General features: G+C 37.0%; 1 protein-coding gene across 1 annotated transcript; it reads left to right on the top strand.

Moving 5' to 3' along the window:
• On the top strand, window positions 1-27,608 carry LOC128997096 (ataxin-10-like). The gene is made up of 10 exons (XM_054422673.1): window positions 1-74; window positions 6,615-6,742; window positions 8,860-9,047; window positions 10,158-10,316; window positions 11,586-11,666; window positions 12,630-12,883; window positions 13,446-13,621; window positions 16,648-16,711; window positions 23,215-23,437; window positions 25,801-27,608. Exons 2-9 carry the CDS (start codon window positions 6,629-6,631, stop codon window positions 23,406-23,408), a joined length of 1,230 nt encoding a protein of 409 aa, XP_054278648.1. The 5' UTR covers window positions 1-74; window positions 6,615-6,628; the 3' UTR covers window positions 23,409-23,437; window positions 25,801-27,608.
• The last annotated feature ends 279 nt before the right edge of the window (window positions 27,609-27,887 follow it).

Below are 27,887 nucleotides of genomic sequence, written 5' to 3'. Positions count from 1 at the left end.
AGGAGTTTGCGTATTACGAAATGCATAAGAGTCGACGTATAAGAGCTTCGCTCGCTCCGCTCAATTAGTCAATGGTAATACTTATGAAGTCAAACAGGGTGAAGCCCGTGGGTAACAGCTAGTTAGTGTAAATTAAATTTCAAAGTATTCATCTGTTCAAATGTAAACAAACAGTTTCTCCCTAAGAAGCCCTGATGAAAGATTTTTTGTTTGATAGGAAATCTACAGGCCATAACTTATCCAATGACACCTTAAACATGGTCATCGGATGTGTGACAGCTTCAAAACAATTATCTAAAAACTCATGTTGGCCTATTAAATATGTATGGAGAAATAATACAGGTATAACATCAGGTCCCTTTTCTGAAATATGATTTTTACGACATGCTTCGATAAAACAATTATTTGAATTAAAACTATCGTGAGTTAAGACAAAAATTGGTTTTGCCTCCAAAGAAGACATTATAAGCTTTATTTAATTATTTTGATACCAAAACTGTTTCTTAAATAAAAAAAAACAAACTGTTTTTATGCGTATTTTAAATGTTCAAAATCCCGTAGTTTTTGATCAAAATGACCCTTTTCCATAACATCATTTCAAAGTCCTATAACTTAAACAAAAAACAATCGTAGATGCATGGGACTTGCACCAAGTGATTCAGAATTTAATAAGGAATTGAAATATATTATAGGCTATATATAACTCAAAATCGAAAATCCCCGACAAGAGGTCTCTTTTGCTTTCCACATCATATAATGTTTTCCCACCTTATTTTCCAAAGGTTTTTTCTTACTTTTCATTGAAATGGCGACCATACAAAGTGGTACCTATTTTAAGCCAGCAAGTATGAGTGTAGGATGAGTGGTGCGATCTTGTAGTCTTGTTAGTGACTAAGGCCAACATATTCCTTAGACACAGCTGTGTTAATCAATAGCCGGTACAGCTAATGGCAACTAAGGGACCTACAGTTTATAGTGGAATCGGAACCACATTTTTGCCTTAGTATTAATAAATTGGTTTTTGTACTATTTTACTAAGAATTAAGTGAATGCACTGTTTTATGTCATAACTCAAACTCAACTAACTTTATTTACCTTTTTACAAACATAGAATAACAAATAAACATATGATAATAATTAATAGAAATTAACAGGTGTTATGAAATAAACTGTTCTCACAACATCCTCCCTTTTAAGTTTGAAAGTTCTTCAACCAGCTTGGTTTGTGTATATTTCTCTTTGGACGGTTGTATGGTTCTGTTTGATGTGTATTCGCTGACAAATTTTGTTCACTGTTTTCCTCTCTTAAATAAGGGGCAAGTTTGAGGTGGAATCGATTTCTTCTCACATTCCTCTTATCAGTTTCAACAATATATGAACGAGGGCTGTCCAGGATTTTCACAATTTTGCCATGTCTTCTAAGGTCCACAATCCAAACTGGGTCTCCTATATGAAGAGGATTGAGAGTTTGCACTTTGTGCCTTCTATCATAGTTGTGTTTGTACTTCTCACGATATGTTTCTTCTCTCCCTTTAAGATCCTTTAGATCTGGTTTTCCACAAAGCAAATGTTCTGTCTGAGGCAATGTGCTCCGTAATCGCCTGTTCATAAGAAGCTGAGAGGGACTGAACCCATTCCAGAGGGGTGTCGTTCGATAGGCTAGAAGCGCTAAATAAGGGTCTTCCACATTTTTCTTTAGAATCATTTTGGCGATTTTCACTGCCGCTTCAGCCTCTCCATTGCTTTGGGAAAATTTTGGGCTACTTGTTATATGCTTGAAGCCATAAACTTTGGAAAATGTCTTGAAATCTGAATGTTCAAGGACTTGAAATTGAGACCCACAGTCAGACCTAAATTCAAATTCAAATTCAAATTCACTTTCAAATTCACTTTATTGTCACATAAAAACATTTGTACATAGCAAAGCTATTAAACTGGTGACATTGTCAATTCAATATAAACCTAAAATACAATTAAGTTACAGAACATTTTTGTCTGACTCTAAAACAACGATTACATATAACAATGCTGCTTAATTTTGTAAAAAGTCACTTACAGAGTAAATTACTTGGTTTAAAAGATAACTTTTTAGAGTATTCTTAAAACTCTTTAAACGGATTTGGCTTTTAATGTTTGTCGGTAGATTATTAAAGAACTTCATACCCATGTAACTAGGGCCCTTTTCATAGATTGTTAAGTTATGTATTCGGTATTGAAAATTGTCTTTGCACCTTGTGTTGTATGCATGTAAATGCTGCTGTCCACAAAGAAGATCAAAATTCTTCTGAATGAACAGTAAGCATGAATATATATAGAGAGAGGGAAGGCTCAATAATCCTAACTGTTTAAAGATTGGCTTGCATGAGACTCGTGGCCGCGAAAATGTCATAATGCGAACAATTCTTTTTTGAAACTTGAATATTTTTTTCCAGTCAGCTGATGAACCCCATAGCTCAATTCCATATTTCATAATGGAATAAAAATAGGCAAAATAAACCATTAATCTAGTTTCCAAATCAGTTCTATCCCTTAACACAAGCATTTGGAAACAAGCAGAATTCAGTTTATTACCGAGTATTGTTATGTATTTTTTCCAGTTTAAATTTTGGTCAATTGTTAATCCCAAAAATGTATTCTGTATTTTAGATGTAATTTCAGTATTTAAAAATTCAACTGCAAATGTTGTAGGGTCATTACTTTGTGCTGTTTGAAATTTCATCAGATTTGTTTTTTCACAATTTAGTTTTAGTCCATTAGTACGAAACCATACTTCAAGTTCCTCCATAGCATTGATAGTAAGTATTTTAAGCTCATGTACACTTTGAGCCTTAAGCAGGGCAGTGGTGTCATCTGCATATAAAATGAGGTTTGTATTAATGTTGCCATCAAGATCATTTATATAAATTAAGAACAATATTGGGCCCAGGATTGAACCCTGGGGAACACCAACTGAAATCTTTTGCCAATCTGATTGAAATTTTAATGAATCTCTTTCTATTACAACTCGTTGCTTACGGTTACTTAAGTATGAACAAAGCCAAGAAATTGCAGTTTTTGAGAAATTATATTTTTTTAACTTTTCTAATAGAATCTCATGCAATACACAATCAATTAATAATTTCTTCCTAATTTCAATCCTAATTTCTTCTGGAATGCCGTGTCGACAGAAAAAGGCTTTGCATCTCATTATTACTTCTCGTGATGTTAATGACTCTAATTCAGCTATCTCAAAATATCTGGAGTAATAATCTGTCACAGTCAAAAACCAAACGCCTTCAAGTTTGAACAAATCCATCGCAAGTGTTTTCCATGGCCTGTCAGGGAATTGTGTGGGAAGCAATGGTTCATGACTGTTCCTTGAATGTTTAATACAAGTAGGGCATGATTTCACCATACTTTCAATGGCTGAAGAAATTCCTGGCCACCAGACTGACTCTTTTGGACGTAAACGACACTTGGTGATTCCAAAATGACCTTCATGTACTCTTTGAAGTGCCCAAGACTGCAGAGCTGGCGGAATTACAAGTCTTGAACCTCGTAGTATCATCTCATTATCAACACTTAGCTCATCCTTAACTGAGTTATACGGTTTTAGGTCATCTCGTAATGATGTCTTAGAAGGCCAACCTTGGATGATTATTTTTTTCAGTTCACGTAAAGTCCGATCTTTATTTTGTTCCTCCAATACTTTAGCAACTATGCAGTCGTTTATATCAATGGACGACAAAACCATTTGAACAAACGCTTGAGTTTCTTCTTCTAACTCACGGTCATCAGTACCTGAAAATGGGAGAGGTGCTCTTGAAAGAGCATCAGGAACTAGAAGCTGCTTTCCAGGAATATAAGTAATTGAAAAATCATATCTCATGAGACGCAATCGAATTCTTTGAATTCTTGGAGACAATTCATCAAGATGTTTGGATTTCAAAATTTGAAGTAGTGGTTTGTGATCTGTTTGTATTGTTATTCTCTTGCCAATAATAAATTCTTGAAACTTTTCACATGCCCAAGCAACAGCTGTAGCCTCCCTCTCGATGTTTGCGTAGTTTTTTTCAGAAGGAAGAAGGCTTCGGGATGCAAATGATACTGGTCGTATAGAACCATCATCTTGAACTTGAGAAAGAGTTGATCCTAGTCCTTGAAGCGAGGCATCACATGAGATAATTGTTTCCCGATTTACATCGTAAATGGCTAGGCAAGGAGAGTTAGTCAAAATGAGTTTTATTTCATCAAAGGCCTTCGCCTGCTCTGGACCCCATATCCATGGAACGTTAGCTTGAAGTAGTGAATTCATTGGGGCCAAAATCTTAGCTTTGTCAGGAATAAACTTACCAAGAAAGTTTACCATCCCATTAAACCTTTGAAGTTCTTTTACGTTTTTTGGGCAGTCCATTTTGAGAATGGCGGAAACCTTTTCCTTATCAACAGAAATTCCATCGGATGAGAGGAAATGCCCGAGGAATTTAATACTTGACTTCCCAAACTCAGTTTTGTCTTTGTTAAGTGTCATTCCTACATTTTGAAGCTTTTCAAGTACTTGCCGAACAACTGTATCATGTTCTTCTTTCGTTTTGCCCCAAATCAGAATATCGTCCATATGGACTGCGACATTTGACTGGTTGTCTAAGATTTTGTTCATGCATTTCTGAAAATGTTCAGGTGCTGATGTGATTCCAAATGGAAGTTTGAGAAATTTAAAACGTCCAAAAGGGGTAAGGAAAGTAGTTAGATCCTGGGAATTTACATTTAAGGGGACTTGCCAAAAACCACTGTTTGCATCAAGTTTTGAAAACCATTTTGCTCCTGAGATTGAGCTGAGAGACGTTTCAATTTTGGGAATCGGATGATAAGACCGCTGGATGGATTCATTCAACTTTGTTAAGTCAACACATATGCGGACATCTCCATTAGATTTAGGCACTACTACCATTGCTGAGCACCATTCAGTAGCATGCTCAACTGGTGTGATTACATTATTTTGTACCATACTTTCTAGTTCTTTTTTCACTTGACACATTAGGGGTAAAGGTACTGTCCTAGGAGTGGTTATTGCGTATGGCTTTGCGCCATCCTTAAGTGCTATTGTGTAGGGATCAGGAATGACGCCCAGACCACTAAACATTTCATGGTATTCAGTAAAAAAGTCACTGTCTACCTCTGCAACTGAATTAACAAAAGTTAAAATTTTCAAGTCCTGTATTGCTGGACGACCAAGCAAGGGTGTTATGAGTCCCTTCACTACGTATACCATGTGATTTATTTTAACATCTCTGTATTGGATATTAGCTCTAACACAACCTACAGTTTCTAATTTTGTTCTACCAGCCCCAAACAACTCAACTAGAGTCGGCTGGATCCTACTTGGATCAACTATGCCAGGGGGAATTACTGTTACATCTGCCCCTGAATCAATTTTAAATGTTTGTGGTTTTCCCTCAAATACTAACTCTAGTTTCCAGGGCTTACATTTTGACCCATCCCCAAGTGTACCTATGAATACTTTATTATTTGAAGGTCCAAGTTCACTTACTTCATTTTCGTCAGTTACTTCCTGTGCTTCTTTAGATCTGCAGACTTTCGAAAAGTGACCAATCTTCTTGCATAACTTACATGTTGCCCTTTTTGCTGGACACGTGCTTCTTGGATGGGACGGTTTATAACCACACCAGATACATTGCGCTGGGTATTCTTGTTTCTTTTGACGAAACCTATATCCTTGATTTTGGTTTGAACTCGATGATGTAGTTGCTTCAATTTGAACTCTTTTCTCATCACATAAATCTGCCTTCTCTTTCTTTACGTTATCTGCATGTCTTATTACTGTAATGGCCTTGTCTAAATTCATCTCGGGATCTAGCAACAAGTGATCACTAAGTTTCTCATCATTTAAACCCAGTATTAGTACCATCAACACCATTTCATCATTAAGTGAACCCCAGTCACAGGTTCTAGCCAAGGAATGGAGACTAACTATAAACTCTTCAACTGTTTCATTAATTTTTTGTTGTCTCTTCAAAAACTTTGCTCTTTTAAAAATTAAGTTCCTCCGTGGAATAAAATGTTTGTCAAATAAATCTAAGACTTCTTCAAATGTTAGCGTTGATTCGGTTGCTAAATTAAAAGATGCAAAAATCTCATCAGCTTTCTCACCTAATGTGTATATAAGAGTGTTGATTTGTTTGTTCTCAGACTCTTCAGATAGCCCAGATGCTGACCGATATCTTTGAAATCGTGTTTTCCATCTTGGCCAATCTGCTGGTACAAAGGAGAAACTAGCTGGAGGCTGAATAACTGAATGAGTGTTTGATACAATGATTGACTTCTTAGTTGAATTGTTGTATTTATTTTCTCTGCTTCTTTCATTTTCATTATCTTCATAGTCAGATTGTTTCCTTCTTGGATTTTTCTTCTGAGGCATAGCTCTAAACCGCTGCCACCATGTACTATTTTACTAAGAATTAAGTGAATGCACTGTTTTATGTCATAACTCAAACTCAACTAACTTTATTTACCTTTTTACAAACATAGAATAACAAATAAACATATGATAATAATTAATAGAAATTAACAGGTGTTATGAAATAAACTGTTCTCACAACAGTTTTGATTACCAGGATAGAACTGCGGAATGGATGATCCAGCAGACTTATTACATCGGCTCGTTTTAGAAGACACACCTCCGGTAGACACCTTGACCGATTGTTTTCGCAGCCTTAGAAACAACTGCGCTGTAAATTCTGAGGTACGTACAGTAGAACTCCAATTATCCGAACTCCAATTAATCGAATCTCCAATTATCCGAATCGCTTATTTCAACAATTTTAAAAACGTAAAGCTACAGTAATAAGTTTTACAAAATATCAAAGAGTTGTTATTAAACACATTTAGCCAATTTTGGACTTTGATGGAACACTATTGAATTAATAACATGTATAGAACACTTGTACTATGAGCATTGTAAACTGTAAAAATGTTCTGATTTAAATTATTATTAGCCTAATTAAAAGTTCACTTAGTACCGAAAATGAGGATTTTTCTTTAAAATCCCCGGAATTCCAGTAAAACTCTGATTATCCGAATTTTTGATTGTCCGAATGGGGTCTGGTCCCTATTGATTCGGATAATCGGAGTTCTACTGTAATATGTTTTTGAAGCCTTAGAAAATTCTGTGCTGGTAATTCTGAGGTAGGCCTAGGCCTTGAACGTAAAAGTAAATGACTTCTAGGCTTATATATTTACTGTTTCATTTTACAACTATTTAGATTTTTGGCATTCTTTTCAACAAGAATGTTACCTTTGGTAAAAATACCCACACATTAAGTTAAGTATCCTTGGTTGCTGTAGTAGTTTCAGTTTATGGATTGGGACGGACTATCTTCTGGCTTTCAAGGAGTCATCATCAATCATCTTCCTTTGAAGGTTGTTAATAAAGTTCAATTAATACAAATGCTTGAATAACTTAACACATCACATAGGAATGGAATGATTACACTGAAGATGGTTCATCCATGAACCAAAACTATAGTTCGGCCGCTTAGAAAGCGACCTCCTCCAGCATTGGTTTAGCATTAGCGCGCAGGTCGTTTTCTAAGCGGCCGAACTATAGTCCTTGTTTCCACTTCAGCAACCAAGGATTATGTATACTTATGCAGGCATAAAACAATAATTTGGTGGTTACACAACTCTTTTGAACTTTAACATAGTGTTAAATAAAGGCTTGAACATTATTAATTTATCATTTAGGCCTACAGGTAGGCCTACTTACCTACCAACAAAGGAAATTGACGTTTCGCGTAAGCTTTATAAGGCTCAAAAAACACATAAAAAACCTGCAACATACATAAAGGGATTTTTAACTAAAAGCCGTTTTTTGCGTATTAAGTTAGCTCCCTAGTGTGCAAAACTAGACGGCTCGCCGCTTACTTAGCATCATTGGTGAACAGAATGGCGCTTCACTGTGCATTAAGACAAATTAAAAGTTTTTGAATCCCCAGCCATATGTGAGATAAGTCAGTGATACGTTTTATTACCCCAAGAAATGTATTCGATGCCGACATTCATCGCCAGATGACTGAAGGTTTGGCCCTAATGCAATGAGTTGGGTAAAGTCCAGGAATGGATTAGGGAGTGTGAAAGTGTGGGTTAGGGAGTGTGGGGGGGGCTGTGAAATGAAAACCTTTCTCCTTTGTGGTGTTCTGTGAGAAGTCTAGGAACTAACAAAAAATATATTTTCTTCCGATCAAACATTTCACGGCCTAACCCATTTCTGCAATTTACCCCTGCTGATTGCATTAGAAATTAGAACCATAAGCTTCTGTCGTCCAGCGAAGAACATCAGCAGCTGATGTATTTCTTGTAGTTAAAATATTTCACTGATCTTATCTTGCTTGTGGCAGTAGATTCAATTACTTAAAAAATGCTCTCTTAGACACACAGCAAAGTGTACATGTTAGCTACAGAGCTGCAGATGGCAGCCTTTCTGTTCACAAATGATGCCAGTAAGTGACAAGGAGTCTCGATGCTATGCATGTGTGAGCTAAGAAGCTATAGGCAACGCACAAAAAAATAAAGGCGTTTACTTAATAAACGACCCTTAAAGAAAGCAAAAAAACTGTATTGGTTAGCAGGCAAAAGACAGTGAGACGGGCAACAGACTGCTAAAAAATAATGAATTACCTTGTTTCAGATTGTTATAAAGGAATACGAAGAGTGCTGTAATGGATAATTATTTACCAGAAGATCTTTCACAGGAATTAGATATATTGCTCTAGGCATATTCCTTAAGTTTTTTACAGTACCCTATTTCGTAATAATAATATCAGCGTTGAGTGTGAAAATATACATATTGACATTCCTCAGGTACAAAGCTCTCTGGCGGAGTTATCCGTTCTGAATGACGCCAATCTTGCAATCAACAAAAGTTTGGATAAGAGGGGAGACGATTGGACGTTATGTTTGAGGATCAGTGCTCAGTTCTTGGGGAATCTCATTGTAAACAACCCCAAAACACAGCGGATTGTGTGGACCAAATGCTGCTCTCAGTTAAAGTGAGTATATGTTAACATTGACTTTAGATACTACAAGTGTCGAGTTTTCATCTTAATGTTTTATCTGAATGATATCACATTTGGCTACGTATGGTTTAAGCATTGACTTTGAATAGAGAAAGTAGACTTCTCCTGCTATTATTGTTAAAACTGTAGTCTTTTTTATGCGTGTTTTGTGTACTATTTTTGCTGTTTGTTTATGAATGCAAGTAGAAAGGAATCGCTAGGGGCTCAAAAGCGCATCCTAGTTTAGTTCAAAATTCCTCCGTTAACAGCGTTGTAGTAGAGAGCACAGCGCGTAATTTTTACTTCACTATTAGGCCTAGTTAATTATAAAATTCAGAAAAATTATAAAATTAATTTTAAAATTTTTCAATTATTAAATTAAACTGTCATAACCTAACCAAACTAACTGAACGTGCTGATAATGAAAAAATCGAATGAAGGTTTACTAATCTAAAAAATAGTTTTATTCATAAAATAAAATTATAAATGCCTAAAATTAAGTTTTATAATTTTTTAATTATAAAATTAAACTGTCATAACCTAACCAAACCAACCAAACTTGCTGATATTAAAAAAAATGTTGACAAAAAGTTAAGTGCTGCCAGCGGGATTCGAACCCAGTATCTTTGGATTATCAGCTCGCTACGCTATCCACTACACCACCGAGGCCGATGATTGAATTCCGTATCGTTGCGGTAATGGTGTTCCCTCAAGAGGAGATCTGACAGCTGACAGATTTTTAGGATGCGGTTTTGAGCCCCTAGCGATTCCTGCAAGCAGAAGACAACCTATTGTTTGTAAACACATAATTTCATTTTGTTCAGATAGTTTAAAAAATATTAAGTTAGTTAAATAACAAGAATCAATAGTAGGGTAATCATAAAAAATTCTCTCCTGTTCTATTGATATTCTGTGTGCAAAACATAGGCCTGCTGTGATTCGGATGGCATTTCAATATGATTCCTGTATTCGTTTTTCTCTTTTCTTCATTTTGACTTAGCTTGCGTTCATTTACATATTATGTTAGCGGTTTAAATATATATTCCAAAAATCATATATAATCAAAAAAAAAAAAAAAAAAAAAAAAAAATTTGAATATTTCAGACAAATGGCGATACACGGAGATGAAAAACTGACTAATATCTGCATGATGGTGTTGTACAATATACTGCTTGGGTGTCCTAATCTAACCAAGGATTTTATCTCTGATGAAGAGTTTGTGAGAATAGTCTGCACAAGTGGTGGAGATGGTCTTGAGTTTGCGTAAGTAATTTGTTACATGTTATTTACTTTGCTAATCAGGATTTAAAAGGGGCCACCTAGCTTACCTGAGCATGTTAGAGTCCAGTGGCTAATAATACAAAATAAAAAGTCACAAAACACGAAACTGATTGTGGACAAAACTTCTCCAATCTACCATAGACAAAAGAATTAAATATATACTGACAAAGGAAGGTTCTGGCGATGTGCCACTAGAACGTACTCAGTGTTTGTCGATTCACTGTCGTCAATTCACCGTCTGCAACCCAGTACTACCACCCTCGCAAACGAAATGCCACCAATGTATCAGACCCAAAAATTCTGAAATCCTGTAGTTTTAACGGAAAAGCCCATTTTTTCAAAAACCCCGAAGATTTTTAAAACACAGAAAAATAACAGAACAAATTCCTACTCCTTGTACTCCGGGAATTCTCCAGAAGTTGGCAACCCTGGCTCCAACTACCAACTTCTCATAGCAACACTCGCTAGCGCTTGACGCTGCAGCGGTGTGCGCCGAAACTACATGGCACTCCTAGCGGTGGACGCCAGAATTTATGCTAACCGCAGCACTGCTGTCAGTCTTATATTTAGGCCTAATTCTTTTGTCTATGAATCTACTCTGAAGGTTACATATATTAGAACAAAATATCAGTGTTAAGGATTGTGGCTTTTATTAGCTCAAAGCTTGTAACTGTTTATCTATCAGCCCCTCGACTCAACTCTCTCCCGGTAAGCTAGATGAACTCTATCATATTTAAAAATCCCAATCAGAAACTTACTTTCCTTTTAAAAGAAAACTAGTACTTTATTTAATCAAATTAACCAGTAGATTATGTTAGTGGGCTGGTGGATTATCCTATTGAGGTAGACTAAGGTGTTTATTTAGAAATTCCAGTTAAGTTAGTATAATTACTGTCATAAATTGCATCCATTGACAGTTAGTTATTCATGTACAATATGTATCTACAGCAGGTGAACAAGTTTAGCCTTTGGATCATGTTTTTACAAATAAAAAGGTGAAATAACTGCTGCACTGTCAGTGATCTGAGTTTTTGCCAACGATAAGTGTTACAAGTATTTGATAACCCTTTACAACCCAGGGGAAGAGGACTTTTTAACTTGGTAACTTTTTTTTGTTAACTTTTTAGCTTGAAAATGAACTTTTAGTTTCAAAACCTTGGTCGCTGGCTTAAAACTGGATCACCGACAAGGCATTTAAACCTTTTTATTTGCATCTAGAGGTATTTTTATTTGATAATTGTGTGTTTCTAGGCAATATATAATGGAGCATCTTATGACTCAGGATGTAGACTGGGCCAAAGTTTACACTTCTCAAGTTCCAGTTCAGGGAAGGTGAATATTTAAATTAATTATTTCAGTTTAAAGATAGTTTATGAAATAAACATGCAATCCCGAATTAAAACAAGTTATTAATCTTAATGAATTTGATTCTGTTAAATAAAGTGTTTAAAAGGAGTGTAAATAAACCCTTCCCGCAGGAGCGAGGGATAATCTAATCTGCTTCTTTTTTTAGTTGAAAAACAGGTAATGGATAGGCTATATTCGCTTAATGGTTATAGCCATTGCAAACAAGAAGCAGGAATTTCCGTCTTTTTGTAGACGGGTCTGTTACCAGATAGTTTCTGAATCGATGGCACAACATTTCTGCAGCCTACAGAAGTGCTGTGACCTTGTATGTGGCATATCACACTTCCCATGCTAATTTTGATAAGCATATGATTTTTTTACGTTAACATTTTTAAAGGATAAAATGTTGTTATTTTCCCATGTCGGATTTATCATGTAGCCTAATGTTCTTTTTAAAATAAAATCTTAAGTACCGGTAGTCATTAAATAAATTATCACTTTTTTAAATTCTTGATTTATAACCTGATGTTATAACCCATTACACTTGTCTTGGAATTCACTAACAAGTAGTGTATGTCTGCACTATTTTTTAGTAAAACATTGATTCTACGTATTACGTTCTAAGTCATGTTATGTTTTATGTTTATCTAGAGTTGATATGTGTAAATAAGAGCCAGAAATTAAAATGAAATTTGTTTTAATTTTACACATTTTTGACTAATGTTATGTGACCATAGCCTCTTTAATATTGAATGAAGGACATTTTGATGTGCACATATCATTCTGTAAAGGGGTTTTGCCTTATTTATTTATGGAGTTATTCTCTTCACTTCAAATGCTGAAAAAATACCTTACCTGAAATTTTGGCAACCCAAACTCCCCCCCCCCTCCCCTTAATTTGATGATTCAACTGTATCATAACCTCTGCTTGGTTGTGGTTTCCTGCAGGATGTTTTTGATGGAGGTGTTTGAGAGCAAGATCAAACAGTCAGCAGACGACGTACCGGTGTCTCTAGTGACCCACCTGGCCTTACAGTTCTGTCAACTGTCGGACTGTATTCTGCAGACGACGGCAGACAAGGTGGCGACACTGGAACCTGTTGAAGTGGCCACACTGTTGCAGATGTTGGCGACCTGCTCGGCTCAACCACCCCACCTACAGGCTCTTCAGGAACTACGTAGCTTCTTCATCAACTGTGCTTGTGGGTAAAGATAGAGATTCGTTAAAATTTGACAGCCATCCAAATCGCTATTTACAAGTGAGGTTAACCCTTCAAAGTATTACCTTTCGGCCACCATTTTTTTGTGTGCACACTGATCGCTATCCCCTCACTAATGGGCACCCCCCCCCCCCTACTTGAACTCGTCCAGGGAACATTTTTTTATATCAATTTGATACAGTGCCACATACTCTGTTAAAAATATGTAGGCATCACTTTGATACAGTGTGACCTATATTTTACACAATGCTTGATTATCCACTCTCTATTATCATTCACAAGACAAAAAATCTTCCTTAATATTTTATTTTAAAAAACAATTAGTTTTCTCTCTTCTTTTTGATTTAATATCCACGTTTCGGCTCCATTTAGTAAGACTGGTCGGATAATTGTACGGTAGACCTTAATTTTGGTTTGACGTTATTGAATTCTTGAGGTTAGGATTTTGTTACAGGCATGCCTACTTTTATAATTTATGACTAACACTACTGCTCTCATAATCTTGTACTACTAACTATTCATGATTGTATTGTTTTTGTTGCAGTTCTACTAAAGAGTATCCACTTAGCGGGGAAGGAACCAAATAGTTGTTTCTCAGCTGTTTGTAAACTCGCAGCTGCAGACGACGAAATGCAGAAACACCCAGCGTTTGGATTCAAAGGCAACCTGGTCAGAATCCTTGGGAATCTTTGTTGGAAGCACAAATATAACCAGGATCAGGTGAGTTTACCTTTCCTCCAGAGAAGAATTTTACATTGATAGATTTTAAAAGTAAACAAGTTTGATAGAAAAATCGTAACTGGCAAAAAAATCTGAAGTCGTTTTAATGTTACAAAACAACAGTAAAAATATTGGAACCAGTTAAGTAATAAAAAAAACTTGTTCCAGTTATTGTAGCCTACTTTAATTGTTCCAATAATACTTTGACTTTAATTTTTACCTTTATGGTACCAAAAGTTATTATGTTAGTATCACACAAGTTTAGACAGATATATCCAAAAATCATCTTCAATAAAAGAATCAACGTACCTACCGTACTTAATGCAACAATGGTTTGCCCTGCAACATCCCTTTTCCAGCCATCCATCTTAACATATATATCAATTCAAATGAATAGTGTTTTACCCTCGATGGACGGGGGTATTGAAGGGGGTGACTTGATAAAATATGATCCCAGGTCGAAAAGAATAATTTTAGGCCCTAGTTATGAAATATACTATTAAAAATAATAACCAACCCAATCTATGCTTTTCTCGTTCTTTTTTATCTTATTATCTTATAAAGTCATGAGGCTTTTCCTCCTCTACCTCACCTATAGTGAAATGTGAATTCTAAAACTACATCTATTGGTAAAGTTTTACTTCATTTTTTACTAGGTATTGTAGTAGATAACAATTACATAAATGGCCATTTTAGGAAAGTCCATTTTTAAGAGAACAATGTGCTCTATGTTAAGTCTACTAAACACAGACAAAACCATCTTGTGAGCCATTCATTAGCTCGTCGATAGTTGTGTACTCAAAAACTTGGGTTATGTTTATGTTATGCAATTGATGACGTTTCGGAAAACCTCAGCTGTTGAGCTGTTGTTTAAAAGCGAGGGAGAAAAAAGATTGCTTCCCCTAAAACCGCCTAAATTTTTTGAAAGGAGTATAACAGTTTAAACACATGTTATAAATAAAATTAAAACTAGTGGCTTGTAGGGACATAAGTCCCTAAAAAGCTCAAATGTAAAACAACTTTTTGCAATACCGGGATTTAAACAAACTCAGAATAACATTATCTATGTGTCAGAATAGGCATCCCTACACCATATCTTTTGTGTAAAAACCAGTTTGTTGTTCTTCTTCGTTTGCTTTTGTTGATGTCATTTTCAATAAATAATTTGAATCACTCCAGTGGTTTAACATGAAAAGGCAGCAAACATATCATTGTTTGTGAATAAATACTGGTTTACTAAGGTAGCTTTGGTCTTGTGGTTAATAAGGATAAAAAAAGCTTCCCTGTTTGGAATTTTAAAAATTCATTGGAGGTTCGCCTTCAGATGAATTGAAGACGCCTGCAATTTCATCTGCAGTAGGCTTATTATACCTACGACGATCCATATTTATCCTGTCTACAAACCTAAGTTCTAATTCACTGTCACCTTATACAACCATTTCTTCCGAAGCTCTTTTGTAAATTTGTGCAAATGGATTTTCTAATAGAATTTCAGCTAGTTTTGACAATATTTCAGGTTTTAAGTCACTATTTTCTCGACGCCTTTGACAAATTTCTGTTGCTGTTGATGTGTCAATAATGTACAATTGGCCATACACGGGGTCTTCATCATGTTGAGGCAGCAAATCTGAGATTGAACGATAAATCTGTCCTTGAATTTTGAAACAGTATGGTCCTTTTCCTGGAATATCTTTATTACTGGCTGAAAAATAAGCAAAAGCCATCGCACTGTTGCATTGTCGAATGAATTTATACAGTTGTGGGCTCTCTTCAAACAAACTTTTAAGTTCTACATTAGTTTTTGACTGAGGAAGGTTAATAAGTCCGTTATGGCAACATATCATAAAATGATTATTCGTTAGTTCTTCTCTAAAATGAAGGGCCCTACATTGAATGCACTCTTGGTCCAATAATCCTGCATCATGGATCTTTACATTTCTCTCGTCTACCATGGGTCTCCTAAAAAGGGGTTGTAACATATCTTGATTAAGATCGTCATTATCTACTCTTGCTCTCCTACGCGCACTGTCATTCCTATGAACAGTTCCCCGCCTTTGTGGTATTGCCCTGGCGTTCATATTAATTACAGTACTTATAATGAAAGAATATATATCCAGCAGCCTACATACCAAAACATCTTGAATCCCTGGTGATTTTATAAAAGTATGATCGAATATGATTACTCTACGATGTATATTCACTGCACTAAAAAAATTTACTTACGAAGGAATGCAAATACACCGTTTTAGAACCAATAACATTTATAGGTTATTTTAGTTGTATATATTTACACAACCTTAACCTTAAAATGTGTAGAAATATAAAGAAAACAACATCATTTAAAATAAACTTGAACATATGATTTAAAAATAAAAACAAAACAGAAGTTAGATTTAATTTCGACTCTTTGATTATTTATACAGAATATTTATTCTATGTCGTTTATTCCTTTAACACGACAATAACGTAAAAGCATGAAAAAATTAAACTTGAGTATATGATATAAACAAAGAATTTTCCGACTAATCTTCAATATTTCAGTTTTATTATAGTGTACATTTCATAGTTGACTGGCTAAAAGTAAACCAAATGCGTGTATTGATCACTGTTTTCAAATCTGTGGCACAGCTGTTTTAATTTCAAAAGATGTAAAAAAATTAAACCCCATGTTGTTTTAATGGGAAAAGTTTTATTCTGTTGCGAATTTATGGTAAAAAAATAAGAAAAATGAATAGTTTTCCCTCAAAATTCACGTCAAGACCTTTAAAATAAGACCCCTCCCATCCTTCTACGGCCATCCAGTCACTCACAATTTCTTTACAAAAATTTGACTTACGGAATTATATATATAGATAAAAACATATTGTGTTAACAGTTGTGAAAAATTTTTTGTACTTGATAATAAATGGCTACAATGATCTGTGAACTAAGAAAAACAAGGTGTTGTACTAAATCAAACTTATCATCATAAAGAAGTCTGGCATTATTTTACTTATGATTATTCCTGATGATTCTTATTCTTATAGATGAGAGAATTGGAAATCATCCCTGTTCTACTAGACTGCTGCAACATTGATGCTAGAAATCCATGTATCCTTCTAAATTAGTTCTTAATTGTGTAAACTTTAAATGTATGTGTCTTATTTTTAGGGATGGACGCAATTGAATTTTTAGTTCGGGACGGGATTTTTATTTCCTTCTCGATTTTCGGGACGGGACGGGACGGGATTTTTTTCTGTGCATAAAAAGAAAGTCTTGAGTATTGCAGTTACCAAAAAAGGCATACAAAATCAATCTTTACCGTTTGTGGCACTGATCTATAAAAACCAAAAAATGGGTAACAATTTTTCAGGTACCTATAGAAACTTGTGACTCGCGGTCTAAAGGACTCGCGGTCACTGTGCGATCGTCAAAATGACGGCAGTAACGGGGTGATCGTCGGTATGACTCGCGGTCACAGCGCGATCGTCGGTATGACTCCGCGGTCACGGCGTGATTGTCGGTATGACTCCGCGGTCACGGCGTGATCGTCGGTATGACTTCGCGGTCACGGCGTGATCGTCGGTATGACTCCGTGGTCACGGCGTGATCGTCGGTATGGCTCCGCGGTCACGGCGTGATCGTCGGTATGGCTCCGCGGTCACGGCGCGATCGTCGGTATGACTCCGCGGTCACGGCGCGATCGTCGGTATGACTCCGCAGTCACGGCGTGATTGTCGGTATGACTCCGTGGTCACGGCGTGATCGTCGGTGTGACTCCGAGGTCACGGCGTGATCGTCGGTATGACTCCGTGGTCACGGCGTGATCGTCGGTATGACTCCGCGGTCACGGTGTGATCGTCGGTATGGCTCCGCGGTCACGGCGCGATCGTCGGTATGACTCCGCAGTCACGGCGTGATTGTCGGTATGACTCCGTGGTCACGGCGTGATCGTCGGTATGACTCCGAGGTCACGGCGCGATCGCCGGTATGTCTCCGCGGTCACGGCGTGATCGTCGGTATGACTCTGTGGTCACGGCACGATCGTCGTTATGACTCCGTGGTCACGGCGCAATCGTCGAAACGACTTCGTCTCCTGCGTTCGCGGACCTATCGCTCGCAATAGCGGCGTCATCGGCACTCGCGAAGCGGCAAAATCGCCGGCGATTGGACCAAATCCCTTCCCGAAAAATTCCCGAATCAAATGTAATCCCGTCCTGATAATCGGGAATATTTTTTCCTTGAAAAATTACCGAAATTTCGGGACCCGTCCATCCCTACTTATTTTTAACAAGTTTTGCTTGGATTCTATTTTAGACGAAGGGAAATCAGTAGAAAGAATTGTTGAGTTTTCAATAATGTAGTTGACAAAATGGTAAATTTGCAATATATCATTATCTTTCATATACGTTCATATCGTTCATTCACATAGATCTAGGTGTATATTTGAAGTAATGGTCTGTGGTGCACTGAAAAATTACCTACTTTGGTTCGGTACAGCATTTTCCTCTGTACAAATTCAGCTTACAATAATTGATTACTTTTAATTAAACATGGCATAAAGTCGTTTTGCTCAAATTGAACAGTAAAACTAATGAGTTCAGTGAGATAGCTCAATGAATTTATGTTGTTGCCAAGCATTGTGAGCAGACGACGTGCAGAACGATGATGTTGTTTCATTATATATTTCCTTATTCTTTTTGGCCTATTGTGAGTTTAGTTTGTATGTGAGTTAAAGCATTATCAAACATAAAAAAACGCATAAATACGATAAAAGACAGAGACACACATCTCTCTTGTCGTATTGGTGATTTGCAGGTAAGCAATAGCTACACAAAACACAGTAAGCCTAGCAGCTGACGGAGGGAACTACTGCACTACGGTTCACTTAACATTCCTCAGGAAGAAGGGTCTCAATCATTATAATTCGCATTGTGCAGAGTAATGGAGAATTATGTGGAGGGGATGTAACTTTTATTCGTCTACAATACTTTTAATAACGTGCTATATATAGTGTCCGGCCAGGTACCAGATAGTAACCAGATATCCATTACACCTCTTTCCTGTTATAGGTTACGTTCTACAAGTTTAACTTTAAGAAGTCTTATTACCTTATTACCTTATTACCTCCTCCTTGGCTTGATACCAGCATAAGCTGGATAGGCTGCGTCAATATTACAATTTACAGAAAAAATAAACTATTTACAGTATATACAGACTTCCATTTAGTCGGACTTTCGTATGGTCATTAGACCAAAAGAACTTGAAAAACTTTATGGCGGTAGATTTAGAGTCCTGTGAGGTCGTCCTCAAAGAATTCCTTGAGAGAGTAATACGGCCTAGCTTTTAGCCAACACTTTAACCTTGCTTGAAACTGATTGTGGTTTAAATCCCTCACCGCAACCGGCAACTTATTGGTCAGTCTGAGGGCCATGACAGGGAAAGCGTCTTTTGTCCTGCTGAGCCTACAATAGGGTACGTCAATGTGATTTTTGCGTCTGGTGTTATGCGCATGCACCTGCTGTCTGGTGGTAAAGGTATTTACATTGGAGTGTACGTAGCTGACACATTGAAGGATGTAGTTACTGTGTATAGTGAGTATGCCCAATTCAGCGAATATAGGCTTGCAGTGCTTCTGTCGCCCGCTGCCAGTCATAATTCTCAGAGCTTTCTTCTGCTGCTTTAGGATTCTGGAGACATTAGCTGCATGACCCCATAGCTGGAGACCGTAAGTAACGTGGCTGTGGAATAAAGCATGGTAGACCACAACTAGGTAAGCTTTATCAACTAGTCTCGTTAACTTCCTGAGAAGATGTGTTACTCTCGACAACCTCTTAGCCACGTTATCCACATGGTCTTTCCAACTCAGCTTTGGGTCAATCGTAAAGCCTAGCAGATTTACCTTGACAACGTCCTGAGCCAAGTTTGAATTAAGTGAGCACAGGATTTTTTGTGTCTTGTCTTGGTTTAGTTTTAATTTGTTTGTCTCAAACCAGTCCTTTGCTGCCCTAAACATTACTTCAGCTCTTTCTGAGGCAGTTCCTGGATTGTTACCAACAGAAATTAGGGTAGTGTCATCAGCAAACCTGAGTGCATTGCCACTTAGCTCAAGATCGTTTATGGCTATCAGAAAGAGGACAGGGCCCACAACCGATCCCTGAGGCACCCCGTGAGGAACATTGAGAGCTCGGGACTTAGCTCCAGCTATCGAGACGACCTGCTGTCGGTTCTCCAAATATGTCACAAAGGTGTCGTAAACTGCACCGCGCACCCCATATTTATTTAATTTGGCAAGCAGAATGTCATGTGAGACGCAATCGAATGCCTTGCTCAAGTCACATAATGTCAAGGCAACAGTGTTGGTATCCTCAAAGGCTTGTTGAATGCGACGTATGAGCTCAGAGACGGCAGTGACAGTTGATCTGTCTTTACGGAAGCCGTGTTGAAGATTGGACATCAGGTTATTGCGCTCAAGATAAGAGACTAGCTGGAGTTTGATGGATGTTTCAAAGACCTTAGCGAAGGTTGGTATAATAGATATGGGTCTATAGCTCTGTACACTTGCTGGATCTCCTTTTTTGTATATGGGGACAGTTCTAGACACCCTTAGAATTCTAGGAAATATTCCGGCACTCAGGCAAGAGTTCAGGACCTGGCAAAGAGGGATGGCAACAATATTAACAGTATGTTTTAGGATGACAGTAGTCATTCCATATATGTCAGGGCTGTGAGAGGTCTTAAAATGGCCTACCATGGTGACAAGGCTCTCTGGTGTAAGAGGTTGCCAGGATGAAAGGTTGGCATCAGGAGACTGTATGCCTTTGACTACTTCACTATTATCTACAGGAGCGGAGCCTACAATGCCTGCTACAGTACTGATGAGATGGGTGTTAAAATCATCGGGGCTAGCAGAACATTTAGAGGCAGGTGACGGCCCTTGACCGGTATTACGGTTGTTGTTGACCAAGTTCCAAACCGCCTTACAAGGATTTAGCGAGCTTTCAATGAGCCTCACATTAGAAGCTTTCTTTGCCTGGTCTATTTTAATTCTATACAACCTTTTGGCTCTGGTGTAAAGATTAAAGAAATGCTCCCTATTGGCGGGGGTCTCCGCTGTCATGTACCTATCCCTGAATGCTAGAACAAACATTTGTATCTGCTTCAGCTCTGCAGTAAACCAAGATTTGTCCCTAGGCCGGAGTGGGGTTTTTTTGGTTTGAGGGTTTACTTTTTTGCTGACCTTTAAGGGGAAAAAAGTATTAAAAACTGAATTGTATGCATCAAAAAATGCCTCAAAAGCCGATTCGGCCTGCTTGCCAAATAAGACATCATCCCAGGGGACCTGTGAAAGAGCATGTTTAAAACTAGGAATAAGATCTTCATCTAATAACCTATAATGTCTAGTATAGAGATTTAACCATGCAGGAACTGTTAAAGAAGGACTCACCATACTGGAGTTGACTTTCATGAGAACCGCTTGATGGTCCGCCACATACGGTTCGGTTGTCCAAACCTGATATTCCCATATGTTAAGATCTGTGGCCACTGTATCCAGGCAGCGAGGTCCACGCGTAGGCAGAAGACTAGTGATGAACAGTCCATGAGAGCGTAGAAGATCTACGAAGTCATTGGCCATTACATCGTTGGCATTGAGGGTTATGTTGAAGTCTCCGCCCAAAATAATGTTTTTCTTGAAACCAGCAAGATAGCCTAGACACTGGTCGAGCAGATCAAAGAACTTCAGAACCTGGCCATCAGGCGAGCGATATATGCTGAGGACGATGAGGGATTTGTCCGTCAGTTCTATACCAGCTATCTCAATGTCGAGTTCACTGCAATACTGCACAAGATTAATAGGCCTAGACCTAGTGAGTAAGTCCTGTTTCACATATATAGAGACACCACCATTCTTGTGCAGGTCACGACAATAACTTGCTACTAGTTGCAATGAGTTCAGTTTGCTGAAAGCGTGTATCTCACCGTTTCCTAGCCAATGTTCACAGGCACAGAAAACGTCTAATTGATTTTCTTCGCAAAAAAGTGAGGTGACATTTAATTTAGTACGCAAACACTGAATGTTAAGATAGCCAAATACCATATGATTACTAGTTTTAGGTACAGGAGCCACATCCCTGGCCAAGTCGTGCTTCCTAGGCCTAGGCACATTTGAGGTTAGAGGATTTTGTATAGGCCTATTGTCTGTAAAAGCTAAGGAATCCGAGATGGGCACTGGGACAGCAACATGTCCTACGTCACTGCACTTTTCCTTGGTTCCCGGAATAAAAAACGCTTCAATGTAATGTTCTTGGGCCACAATTTGCCATCCAAAACGTTGTCCTTGTGGATAAAGTCACAACCTATCTTGAAGCTATCATTAGAGCCTTTTGTTTCTAACTTGTCAATCTGGAATTCCACTCCCGGGAAGACTTTAGCCACGTAGCCTTGAACATCGGCCACCTCGGTACCTTTTTTGACTTTCCCCAAGTGTAACCAGGCTTTCTTTGCCCCTTTTAGGGTTTCATCATCAGAAGTCCCCACAAGAACTTGTTTTGCGGTTGTAGATCTAGGCCTAGTCACGGTTCTTCTCGTCACCGACCTTGCCTCTTGTCTGTCTTGGTTCGTAGCAATAACTTTGGCACTAATGTTTGAGGTAGCTACTGCCACATAACTCAGCTTATGGTCCACATGAGATGCGCTAACACGGTTTTTACTTGTCTCATCACTCGTCAGGTTGGTCTTGTTCTTCCTATGTTTGTTACCAACAGTAGTCCAGACAACATCAGATTTGTCTCTTGACAACATGCAGTTCTTCTTGTTCTTGTCAGATGCTTCTTCTGTTTGCGCAATGTCGTCTGCTGCTGATATTTTTTTTGCCTTGTCCATTTCAGTGACATTACTGACATTTGACTTCGTCATATCAATCGCCATGGTCTTAGGATTTATACCCGTATCAGAGTGGTCAGATTCTCCTTCTGGAGCGGATTCAAAAGAGTCCGCTGTCCCAGTGGTCAGATTGCAGTCGCCGTGGTGGACGTTGTCGTCTGCTTGAAATATGTTTTGATTTTGAACTTCCGGCATTTTTGTCAAAATAATTGAGGTTAGGCGAGATTCTAGTTTAATGTTATTCTGATTCAATGATTCCATTTTTGAAATTAATTGGTTATGGTCTTGATTAAGATCCTTTACTAGTTTTAGTAGTGTACCGACTGTTTCATGGAGAGTTGTACAATTTTCATTGCTACATACATACGTTCTCATGGTTGCCATGCGACATAGGCACTTTTCACAAGTCCACTGAATAAATTCATGTAGCCTGTTTATGTCACTAAAAACACTTTTTGGAACTTTCGCACATTTTATATGGAACCACCTCCTGCAGAAACCATCACAGAATAATCCGTCTTGGTCTTCTTTCACTGTTTTATTACACACAGCACAGTCAGAGTTCTCATCGTCTACCGCCATGTTAACCGGAAACCATACGTACATGCAAATACCTTTAATCTATTGGATTGTAGTACGGTATATATTTCCATATTATTAGTGTGACAAAGGTATAAAAATACGGATCATCACTGGCTAGAAGAGTTGTATTTTCCTCAGTGTTTTCTCAGTCATCATCCAATGGGTGGTTCTGGCTGTGAGGAACGTTTGTGAGCAAAACGCAGACAACCAGGCGTACATAGGCAGCATGACCAGACAAGGGTTGGTGGAATCAGCTGTCCTTACAGAACTGGGGATGACACTCCACTCTGATGAAGACAACAACCAAATACGCATCGCACCCCTCAAAACTGACAAGCACTGAATTGTGGATTAAGTGGTGATTAATCAACGGTCTGTGCATTTACAATGTTTACAATCTTTCACAGCTTTATATAAGATCATTAATTATATACATTTTCAAAAACAATAATTCTCTTTTTAAACAAACTTCTCACAACTATCCTACAAGATTTGCTTTGAACACTGGGATAGAGTTACCTAAGATCACTAAAAGTATTAATAAAACGTCTCCCCAATACATTGCAACAGTTATTTTTTCTAAATTACCCACTCAGCTAAAAAATCCGGAGCCGTGCAGTCTGTTAAAATATAAAAAACTCGTAAATAAATGGTTAGTGGAACTCGGACGCGGGCATATCAACAGCTTGTTTGTGTCCATGTATTCCTTCTAAAGCCGTCATAGTTAAATACAACGATGAATGACTGTCAGGTTGGGATGTTTGTGTGTGGATGTGCGTGCAAGTGAGTGTGAGCGGTGTGAGTGAGAGGGAGCGAGTGAATGGTTCATAGGACATGCAGGGACAGAGCAGAGACGGCCTAACTAAAGGAACTGTAGGGCCAGCAGCCGCCTGATGTCCTGGTGCAACTGAGCAACTGAGCTGAAGTGTGTTGTGTGTTGTGTGTGTGCTGTTGTCTGTCTGTGTGTGTATGTCTGTGTGTGTGTGTGTGTGTGTGTGTGTGTGGTTTCCGAGTCTCAGTTGATACGTACGCGGTTTGTTTAGTATGTATAGTTTTGTTTTCGCCTTTATTTCCTATTGTGGTTCCTACAGTTTTTAAAATTAATTTGTATTACCGTAGCTCAATGTGCAATCTTACTCCCTTCCAAAGTATGTAAAATAATAATTTTAGTTATTAATTAATTTTTATATTAATATGTAAGTTTGACTACTGGTGAAGCTCATTCCCCACACACAGGCTGTGCCTATGTGGGGAATAATCCATCTGTTTTGTACAACCCTATGTAACTATTTTTGTGTTTTGTGTTTTGATGGAATAAAGTATTTTTCATTTCATTTTTTCATTTCATTTCATTTTCATTTCATTTTTCATTTCATTTCATTTCAATGTAGGAATTCATTAAAAAATAATAAACTAGGGTGAATTGGGGTAATTGGGACCCCGGGGCTATTGGAATCTCGGTGTTTATATTTGATTTTTTATGAGAAAAATATTATATGTAAATTTTTTACAAGATTATATGTTTTTATTCATATCTCTACTATCCAAATCAAATAAAAACTACTTTTTCAATTTTATTTAATTTTTTTTATTTTTGCACTGCAAATATACTTTTTAGATGAGTTACAAGTTCTATTTTTTATTTGTTACAGATGAATTATGGAATGCAGTATAACAGTCAAAACTGAGGAACTGGCCTATTTTTACTAGAGGAATCCAGACATGAGCTTAAAATCAACCTAGGGACTAAAATAAAAATAATTACAGGGGGGTTCCAGTTTACCCTGGCAAATTTTATAGTTGGGGTAAATGGAACCCTGGGGTGAATGTAATTCGTGACCGCCGTCAAACTGCCGAACAAAAAAGTTAACAACTTCCAAACCGTATGCAATAGAGAAAATATATTTGAAAAGTACACAAAATAAGGTATATCATAATAGCCCCACTTATTAATAGCTGTAGTTATATGGCTATACCAAAATTCCAGTCAGGAACCCTGGGGCAAATGTAATTTGCGACCTGCCGTGTACTGCCAAACAAAAAAGTTAATACAGTAACTTCCAAACCGTATGCAATAGAGAAATATATATATATATTTGAAAAGTACACATAATAACGTATATCCCAATAGCCCCACATATTTATAGCTGTGGTTATATGGTTATACCAGACCACGATTCCAATTGCTCCACTTTCCTGGGGTAATTGGAATCCTTTCAGGCATTTTTTATTTAATTATTCTTACTGAATTTTAAAATTATACAGTAGATTAAAACTGCCCATTTATTAACAAAGAAATGTATGTTCACTTTCATATGAGGTATATTTTATTTATCTATGTCTAATGGTTCATATACTACATAGCTCTAAAAGTTTCACTATGCAAATTTCGGGTCCCAATTACCCCACTTCACCCTATAAATGCTAACAATATTGCATCCACATTATACTTTAAAAGAATTCACACACAATAACAAAAGAAAAGAAAATATTGTACAATAAGTCAATATGTTAAAGCGTGTTAGTGCGAAACATTAAAAAAATAACAAAATTCAACAATAAGAACCCACGCATCCACGCTTGAAGAAAACATTCTACAAGTAAATACCTTGCATGACAATAATTAACAATTCTTAACCTACAAACATAACGTGAAAACAAGCTGAGTCAAGGAAATATTGATAAAAACTAACCATACAACAATTCAACAAACTAGTGACATTTTTCTTTTAAAGGATGGACGCGTTAGTCTGAAGAAGTCAACCTGAGGTGAAACGACATTACCACTTCTCAGATAAGGAGGGAAAATGAAAATACTATGGTAGCTGTAGGCCTATGTGTTGTAAAGGAAGAGGTTTTAAAAGCAACTCTTAAGATCTGGTGTCTAGTAATTCCAACATCCACCATGCCAAGAAGTTCTGAATAATCAGTTAGAATTAGACCATAAGACGTTTGATGTACCGGTACCGGTAGCACTCAATGTAAGAATTTTTTTACAATCTGATGATGTTGTACCATAGACTGACCAATAAAAGTAGACTTCTCACTGCATTGCAAATTTTGAAGTTTGTTTTCCGTATCTAGTTCATGTTAGTGAGTTGGTGACACTGGTCGATTGAATTTTGTTTTTATTATTTTAGGGCCAGTTTATTGATTTGTGCTTTACTGTTTGCTAATATAACTAGGGGACGAGTTATCATTCATGATTAAGTTAGATTGTTTTATTTGGGTAAATGAGGTTTCAAATTACTGAAATACCAAGAAACAATTGTGAACAAAACACAACCTCTACAGTCCACTGGACAGAACTAACAATAAAATCGTCGTCAGCTGATCCGTAAGGATGAGAAATCGACTAAGGGAGTGTGTTTTATCTTTGACTATTAATAGAACTAGACATTCCATTCCCATGTTAAATTTGTAGCCAGTTTTTTTTACCAAAATTGTCGTAGTTGATGTGAGCCACTGACAGATTGTGCTGATCTAAATTGCTGATTTCTATCAAATACGCAATCTGTTTTACTAATTCAATGTTTTACTAATGGAATGTTCAATGTTTTCTGTTTTACTAATGGAAGGACTTATTGTGAGCTATAGCAACTGTTATGACCCATCAACTTGACCAGCAACAAAAAATAAGGTAGAAAATAGAGTTTTAGTCACTAGCGCATTCTGTGCCTGGCTCACACTTCTAAGTTCTTTTTTAACGAAAAATTGGCTACAGCTGGTCCATATAGATGGGACGTCTACTTCAGTATCCATTATCCAATAGTAAATTGTTTTATCTATGGTTGTAATGTTGTACCAATCTAGATATATTGATTCATTCCTGAAAGTTGCTACATGAAAGAGAGTAAATATCTTTAACAATCGTATAGCAGGTCTATTACAAATTTTTTTCTACAAGTTAGCAGCTCTTTATTTAAACTTTGCATTTGTCCTTCCACATAGGCCTCCAAGCCTGTGAAACATATCAAGTGAAGCAAGCATGAACTGTACGTACTGATAAATTTTAAAAGGTGGTACCAAAGCTGGAACCTATAGAATTTCTGCCTTGATTTCACAATCTGTCATTACCAATTGCGCCATAGATTCACACAAATTGTGATGAATGCTTGCATAAGAAATAAGATTTGTCATATGCTAATGCATTTGTTTTGAGTACAGAAAATCTGTTGATAAATTAAATTTATGGAAATGATAAATTCTTCTAATTTATTAATTATTTAAAAGATATTAACCACAATACCACAAACAAAGGGTTTAGCTGATGTAGTGACTTAAAAGACTAGCATTAAATCATTGGAATCAATTTTAACCTAAAAAAGGCAATACAAAAGAAGTAAAAACACTTGTTTCAAAGGATTCAAAGCTATTGTTGTATCAAGTGGTCTTACTTGATCTGGAATGTCTCGCCTATTAATTGTTTTATTTTAATTTAAATAATCACTGCTTTTCTAATTTTGTTATTTTTATTTACCACGCATATGAGACCATTTCTCATGTACCCTATGTCAATGTTTGTAACCTGTTCTCAGATTTAATATCTTGAAGTGATAGCTAAATATCAATGGCTTAAAGAGGGACTGATCAATGGTTTAATGCCAGGTCATTCCCAGGTAAAAGGAGGGTCAGTAGATAAGTTCCACCATACAGACTATAGTAATTGTTGTATAGGTATTGGTTTATTTTTCAATAAATGTAAAATTATAAAATTATTGTTTAGTGAATTTACTTCCTTACTTTGGCCAAAATATTTCATTAGGTACATAAATTATTTTTTCTATTAAATCGCACAGTAGTTCTCACTACTATTATACCG

Source organism: Macrosteles quadrilineatus, unplaced genomic scaffold (genome assembly GCF_028750875.1).
Source record: "Macrosteles quadrilineatus isolate MER2022 unplaced genomic scaffold, UCM_ALF_1.0 Scaffold_6__1_contigs__length_79288215, whole genome shotgun sequence".
NCBI classification, from domain to species: Eukaryota; Metazoa; Arthropoda; class Insecta; order Hemiptera; family Cicadellidae; genus Macrosteles; species Macrosteles quadrilineatus.
The sequence above is the reverse complement of the archived record's forward strand: the minus strand, read 5'-3'. Positions and strand labels throughout refer to the sequence as shown.

Coding starts and splice junctions, on each gene's coding strand:
- LOC128997096 (XM_054422673.1), top strand. CDS start 6,629: ATGGATGATCCAGCAGACTTATTACATCGGCTCGTTTTAGAAGACACA. Junction 11,667..12,629: donor CAAGTTCCAGTTCAGGGAAG/GTGAATATTTAA, acceptor GGTTTCCTGCAG/GATGTTTTTGATGGAGGTGT. Junction 13,622..16,647: donor ACAAATATAACCAGGATCAG/GTGAGTTTACCT, acceptor TTATTCTTATAG/ATGAGAGAATTGGAAATCAT.